General features: G+C 40.8%; 1 protein-coding gene across 1 annotated transcript in view; it reads right to left on the bottom strand.

Moving 5' to 3' along the window:
- Window positions 1-716: 716 nt before the first annotated feature.
- HOXA3 (homeobox A3) overlaps window positions 717-7,954 on the bottom strand; it is a 40,581-nt gene continuing 33,343 nt past the window's right edge. Inside the window, exons 2-3 of the mRNA XM_083378044.1 lie at window positions 4,113-4,752; window positions 717-1,692 (exon numbers count right to left, since the gene is read on the bottom strand). Of these exons, the coding sequence (XP_083234170.1) occupies window positions 926-1,692; window positions 4,113-4,635 (1,290 nt within the window). The 5' untranslated portion in view covers window positions 4,636-4,752 and the 3' untranslated portion in view covers window positions 717-925. The remainder of the gene's footprint in view (window positions 1,693-4,112; window positions 4,753-7,954) is intronic.

Below are 7,954 nucleotides of genomic sequence, written 5' to 3'. Positions count from 1 at the left end.
TAGTAAGTTAGTTTTAAGAAGGTGAGTGTATGTATCCTTTTGAAAACAAATCAATGATCCTTTGTTGTTGTCAAATCCCGGTTTACCCCGTTTTCTACCTAGATTACCTATAGACATTCATTACTTTCCTACTTTGATGTGTTGTTTTCCAGATTTTATTGCATTATTTCTTTTTAAAAATAAACAAACAAATAAAAGAATTCTGCTTGCTTTTTCAAATGATATTCTCCTTATGTGCCATTGATAAAGCCAGTCAATATTTCCTGGATACTCAGGGTAAAGAAGTTTATTTTTTTTAATATCTTCATATATATAAATATGAACAGATGGGGATAAATAAAAAATTTAAACACTTAGATTATTCAAAAAATATAAATAAATCTGAAAGTTCACCAGCATACACACGTTGAAAGACGTACACGTATTAATAATCATTTTGCTCAGGAGTCCCTGTTCAAGCGCCTTTTTTCCTTATCCAAAAGAAGTGCAATTAAAATTAAAAAAAAAATGTTTCCCAGATGGGACTGATTCTGTACGAACAAATTCACATTTAAGAACTGTATAGAAAATTTGTTCATAATACCCTGTTTTGATAAAAGAGTCAAAGTTAAGAGTATAAAGCCTATGTATACTCTCAAAGTGAGATCAAGGCAAGAGTTCAAGAAGATAAATATCCACTATTGAAACTAGAGAGAAATTCAAGCAACAAATATTGCTACGTCACATAAACTGGAAATCGCATTTTACTAAAAAGGAAAACACATTGGAACAAAACCCATAAGCAAATAAAACTTTGTATTGGGTAGCGCAGGGAAGGGGGAAAGAAATTTTAAAACTTGGGGTTTTTACACCACCACCCCCCCCCCCTTCTTAAAAATAAAACTTGGGAAGCTTTTAAGATTCACTATATAACCAATGGTATATATTACAGATGGGTCAGTTTGGGTGCTTCCTGAATTCTTCCCTGAGAAGGATGGTGAGAAGCAAGATCTGTGTATGTTGGGTGGGGATCACAAGGTCCATGATGATGACTGTTGCCCATTGCCCCACTATAGTCCATATTAGCAGAGGATGGGTGAGGGAGATGAGTTAGACCAAAGATAGATGGTCCCGAATTTCCCATGGTATCCACGTAGTTGCCCCCAACATAGACAGGACTTCCCTGTATATGCGGATTGCCGTAACCATTGCCTTGAAGATGGTGAGGGTCATATTCAGGCGTCACTGCTGCAGTTGTTCCGGTGTATCTCTTTTGAGGAGGTGGGCAGCTACTGATAGGAGCTGGATATGATGTAGGGATGCTGTAAGTATTCGGATGAGTCTTGTTGAAAGAGGATGGCGACTGAGGCTCATATGGAACACTGTTGACGAGGGAATGCATAGAGCTCAGGTAACCTCCAGCAGTTGAAGGGGCAGGACTTCTGCTGGGGGACTGTCCTCCAGAAGAGGTCATCATGCCTTTGCCTTTCTGATCCTTTTTGTATTTCATCCTGCGATTCTGAAACCATATTTTGATCTGTCTTTCAGTGAGATTTAGAAGGTTAGCCATCTCTACCCTTCGTGGCCTGCAAAGGTATCTATTGAAGTGGAACTCCTTTTCCAGTTCTACCAGCTGGGCACTGGTGTAAGCTGTGCGGGCTCTTTTAGAAGAAGCTTGCCCTGGGGGGCTTTTATCACCAGCACAACTCTCACCTATACAAATCATACAAAGAACAAGATAAGTAGGATGATACCTAGCATACTATGACCAGAAATAATAATAAACTACTTACTTGCTAAATTTGCAAGTACACTCAGAGATCTAATGTTAGAATGGCTTACTCTAATAGTAAATGTGTATATAAATGGAAGGAAGACTGATCAAAGGCCATTTGCTGCCTGAGGCAAAGTGCAAATGGTGTTCTTCCATTCAACCATCCTGCCTGAAATCAATGGTGATGAATGGTCTGTGTCTCCCTCACACTGAGGCTAGCAGGCTATCCTAAGAAGAGCACTGAGGCAACATTACAGATCCCTCCAAACCTCTAGGACCCTCCAAGTATATTTGACTTCTAACTCCTTTCCCCCAGAATAGCTATGTAGAGTGAGGATTATAAGAATTGAAACCCATCAGGCTAAATAATAATCTGGTCTTTTCCATCCAATTTTAATTCTCTGATCTGGTAACAATCGCCTGAGGTAACCATTTCTAGAAAAAGAGCCATGCAGCCTTCAAAAACTACTAGAAATAACAGCTCCTCAAAAATGTAATTTTTAAAAGAAAGATAAACAAGGGAACTGATGACATAGATGATCAGGTTATTCTTCACAGAAATTCCTTGTTAATTGTGTTGGATTAGTCTCAATAATATGGACACCTTATATCAGTAGAATCAAAATATAATCCTGATAGCAAACATCCATTCTCCCTCCACTTCCTTCTCAGGGTAACCTCGGACACTCACCTGCAATAAAATATTACTTGGCTTAAAGCCAGTTTGAGCCCATTGAAAAGAATAGAATGGAATAAGGCCATACAAGGCCAAATCTGTGACTGAGTTTAAAGGGAATGCCCAGAAGAGGCTTTGTACTACAAAATTCATCAGGCTCAATTCACCTAAATAATTTAGTGATATTATGGGAGATGTAGCCCAAACCAAATGGAGGACACTTCCTTCCCTACTCTTAAAGTGTAAAAGTAGCCTTCATAACCATTTTGAAATACATGTAAAGGTAAACTGTTTATCATTTATTTACTTAATTGTCCTGTGTCTACAGGGAGGGAGAATACTGAGATGTTTTCAAAAATGTCCTGCATTTTTCTTCACCTTATGGAAGAAACCACTGCTTAAGCTACCTGATACTTTCAATTCTGATTCTCAGAGGGGAATTTTGGAAGTATATAAGTTGTTCTTACAAGATTTATATGCTTAAGCTTAATTTATGTATCTAAGCTTCTGGCTACTGAACAATGATGAGATAAGGCTGCAGCTTAAAGTATATCAACCTTAAAGGCTTTCTAGCTTTATTTCCAAATATAAGCATTTGGCATCTGCTCTTAGTATTCTGAATGACTAGATATATGGTTCTGGTTTTGTAAACTAATATATATATATATATATATATATGTGTGTGTGTGTGTGTGTGTATATATATATACATATATGTATATATGTATATATACATATATATATATATATATACATATATACACACACACACATACACACACTCTATGATAGCATTAGAAATGCATTGAGGAAAACATTTGCAAAAATGTTTAGAATCTACTTTCCCCATCCAAGATAAATTGCGGAAGTAAATGATAAGTAGAAGCCAAATGCCTGGGGGAAAGGACGCTAATACTTTTCTCATCGATTTGGGTTTACTTATGTAATAACACTGTAGATAAACACTGTAATCCACCCATAATGTATTTATGGACCTGCCTGCAGAGCGCTAAAGAAACCTAAGCTTTGTTCCCACTCCTATAAGGCTGCCAGTCTGTGAGCTAAAATCAAAGGAGGTTATGAATATCAAACAAAGCATTGATCTTGACTGAAGATCATGATGAGCTATTTTATTCTCATTACGCTTCAGCAGGAATATAGGTCGCTGGCTTATTGCTGGAATAGAATCAAGCCAAAAAAAAAAAAGTGCTAACACTGGTGGAAGACAGGCCAGGGGCTTGTACATATCTGGCTCTGGTTTAATCGCTGCCAAAGGGGGAGGGAGAGGCTGCAGTATGGAATGTTGAAGATTCTAACAGACATCCAAGCTTGAAAAGAGAGAAGCCAAGGAACTTCACATTCTTTTTTCAGAGTTGAACAGAGGTCACCATCAGGCAAACTGAAGCCTCTCTCATCACCCGACTCTCTGGAGATGGGCTTGTGTGTGTATGCACAAATGAAATAAAATAATGCTTGTGATCTCAAGAGATTGTACAGGTTCAATTTCCCAGTAAAAATAGTGGGGAAGTTTCATGTCTTTCCTGAAACCACGAAATACTTGGCAGGCAGGGCTCCCAAGAAGTTCAGCAGAACTTTGACTGACGGGTGGTGGATCAGCTGCTTGTGCTAGCAAGGACTGAACCCTCCTGTTTTTCTCCAGTTAACCCTCCCCTATTCCATTACCTGAACTGGAGCTGCTGTTTTTCTGCTTGGTGTTTTGCCGAGATTCTTTCATCCAGGGAAATATTTGTTTGGACATGGTAGGTGAGTTCAGGATGGAGCTCTTTGTGGCATTGGCAGGGGTGGCGTTGTTGGCAGTGGCATTTTGAGGTGGCGACACAGAGGAGGGAGGAGGAGGAGGAGGAGGAGGAGGGGGCAGTGGTGGTGCCTGCTGGGTCGGAGGCTGTTGCTGGGGCTGTTCTGGTAGGACTGGGGGTTGGAGAGATTGGCTGGGGATGGTCCTCATACAACTCTCGCTGATCTCATTGGCCTTGTGATGGGACACAGTACTGTTGGTGCCGGCAGCAGCAGCAGCAGCGGGGGACTGCAAAGAACATGCGGGTCGATGGTACTCTGTTTCCACCAGCGCTGAAGCAGAAGGCAGAGGATATTGCTGCTGACTAGCATTGTAAGCGAAACCATTTGCTCCTTGGTAGGAATAGCCTCCATAGATCGCAGAGCTGTCGTAGTAGGTCGCTTTTTGCATTTCGTTGTTTCCCAATATTTATTTCATAAACTGACAGGGTCTTGACACCCTTAAAGAATAACATTGGCACCACTCTGTCACATGACGTTTCTCCTCCAATGGCCTCTCCTGGTAGACCTAGGGTGTAGGGAAAGCACAGGAGAGTGGAGAAATAGTACAAATCCATCTTACTTTCAATAGCTAAGTGACATGAAAGCCATAACAGAAAAAGTGGTCAGCAATATTTAGCAGCATGACTTGGCCTGAAGGCGAAGAGAATTTCGGTAAGAGGAGGGAGGGGGGAGAAATAGAAAGAGATATGCAGAGATTTACTGGCAGCCCAGATTGTGTGGTTTACAGATCCAAGAGAAAGTAGATTTGGGTGATATCTAATCACGCACACACTCACATCCACATGCAGGCTAAGAATTGTTTTATCTTTTCTCCCATAAAAAGGGCTCTGATCGATCACTGCAATAAATGGCCTCCAGATAAGAAAGAGGTTGGAGCAGATTGTTTTCCATAACTGATTTAAGACTATGAAGGATTTCAAAGCACCACTTATGCTTTCCTTTTGCTTTCCTTTTGAGAAATATCACAGCGTTTCCCTTATTTATCGAAAGAAAAAAGAAAATCTTGCTGTACTTTACTTAAAGGGTTGTATACAATGCCTTTTAAAGAAAAATCAATACATGCATCTTCCAGGCTCACCACGAAGAGTGACTCAACAGTCCAACGCTGGAGGAGTTCGAACTCACAAAATGTTGGCTAGGAAACCAAAAGATTTGATAAATGGAACCCATAATGACCCTCGTGTGTTGAAACTGCACAGTGGCTGGGGATATCCTGAGCTTTCTCTGTTTAATAATCAGCCAACTTCCTGCGCATAAATTAGCTTTAACTGCTGCCAGTTTAGACAGGGACACAAATCTGGCCTCTCTCATCCAATAGTCTCCACATGTAGCAAACGGGGTAACAGTCACAAATTATCTTCCAGTTAGCGCTCCTTTGTGGGAAGTTTCAGGCCTGTCCCTTTGGTTGCTTCTGTCCTTGCAGTATCCCGTCTCAATTGTTTGAGGGTGTATCAAACATTATTGACATTATTACTATTATGGTTGGTTGCGCAGTCAGTCAGATGTTTTGAATTATTATTTTCCCCTTTCCCTCTTTCATGAATATATTCACAAATATCTGGAAAAAGGCATAGCCACCAGTGTCCATCTCCATGACCACAGCTTGAACCTTCCTCCTAACTCAACCATAATAGGTTCTGTCGCTGAGACTGCAGTGTCATTTGATGTATGGAGGTCATTTGGATGCAGACAGAGGAATCGGTGCACAAAACCACAAACACTCTTACAAACCAGCCAAATATTTTTTGTTCACTCAACAATGTTTACCTGTTTGAGCAGAATCAGCTAGAGAATGGGTTGGGTGGGATTTCGGAGGACTCCTTATCTGCAATTGAAGGAACTTTTTATAGACCACCAGTTAAAAATCTATCACTTCCACACCTTCTCTCCAAAGTCCTCGTATTCACACAAACATTCCCAACTCAAGTTCCAGTCAAAACAGTGGGCTGCCAGGGTATCTTGCCGGAGGGAAACATTTCACACTATCACTTCACAAGTATACTCAGATTAGTTGCAGCAGTTTGTATTTCTGTTCACTCAAGTTTCTTTCAGAACAAGGCACACATGATAGAACAAGGATGGATTTAATAAACCTCTTGCAGATGGCAGCTTCCTTCCATAGAGAGGGCAAAGCTATCTCCTTTTATCCTTCGCTTGGTTTTAAAAACAACAGTCAAGTCTTTCAAAAGTTATAATAAACAACCTGTATTGGAAAAATATAGGAGCTGAATTTCAGCTGCAGTTTAGCTCGGTAGGAACTGACTTTATCTGATTTGGGAGCAAATTTACTTTAAACTCCAGAACTTTACTTTGAATTTGACTGGGGAGCCTCAATGTTGCTGTTTCCTAATGTCTCTTCTTAATTCCAAACTTTTAATACTTTTTTTCCCTTTTTGTTGGGGGGTGGGGTTGGAAATGTTAGTTCACTTTTTGAATTAAGAAATGTGAAATGGTAAGATGCTGGGTGCCATTTGCAGAAAGGACTCTTATAAGAGTTCCCCAAAGTCTCTTTTGCTTGTAAGTAGGGAAAACAATGAGCAAAAGAGACTTTGGGGTGGTGAGACAGCCCCTTTCCTGTTTGTGGACAGTCAGTGCAAACAAAAAGCAGTTGACAATGCCTGCAACAGAGGAAACAGCTCCTGTTTAAAGTTAGAAAAAATAATACACAATATCACACTTTACACTGAGTTGTTTTTCTAAAGGTAAATGCTTATTTCAAGAGAATGCAAATGTAGGAAAACACACACACACACAAGCCAGTGATGGAGAAGCGCTAGTACTCCAACATCAAAACGTCTGTCTGAAAACCCAATGTCTTCAAAATATGACTTTAAACTCGCCTTTCTAGTAACAGTAGATTATCTTGCCAACCTGCAGGCTGATGCCTGTTTTTTTTAAAGCATCTGTTTGACACAGGTTTATTCCAAAAACTGCTCCCACTTGATTAAAATGAACATACTTCTTGCACCCATTGCCAGGATTGCAACCTTACAGCCCAGTCCTATTCCTGTTCAGCTCAGAAGGAAGTCCCATTATAGCAATTGAGACTGGCTCTCTGGAAACCCTGCATAGGATGGCAACTTTGATTCAGGAATACTGTGGGGATAAGAAAAAAGTGAGATCCGCACTTGATGGAGAGATCTTCTCCTAAAATCTCGGAAGCAATGCAAAGTTTTCTTGGAAAGACTTATTCCCCACCCTCCACCACCAACAACACCCACACAAAGAATCCAGTCTTCCAATCACGACTCTATTAGCCCGATCCACACATAATGCAAGAAAAGTAACAGTGGTGCACAGTTTCTGGAGTTTTTGCAGAAACTACTGGGTTGAATCCAAAAATTATCAATGTCCTCTTAAACTAGCTGGCAGACCAGGCTACAGGTTTGGAATCTTTTTCTCTGTGTTTGTCTGGATTACCCTTCTACCCACCCCTCCTGTAAATCGTCCACGCGGGTGGGGGGGAACCTCCATTTACATTCCCCACCCACTTCCCCACTGTTGGCCTCCTCTTGGCGGGCCGGAGATTTCCTGCCAGATAAAGAAAAGTTGAGGGGAGAGGGGCACCCGGCCTGAACTCGATGTGAAATGGTCTATCCGTCACTGCCTGGAAGGAAGCTCCAGCCTGTGAACTCTTCTTGAACCGAGATTTAAGTCTCTGGTCATAAATCAACCAGGACATAAACTCCGGCATTCACCACTGATAG

This window comes from Vipera ursinii (assembly GCF_947247035.1).
Source record: "Vipera ursinii genome assembly, chromosome: Z".
Classification (NCBI taxonomy): Eukaryota; Metazoa; Chordata; class Lepidosauria; order Squamata; family Viperidae; genus Vipera; species Vipera ursinii.
Note: the sequence above shows the minus strand (reverse complement) of the source record. Positions and strands in the feature narration are given on the sequence as shown.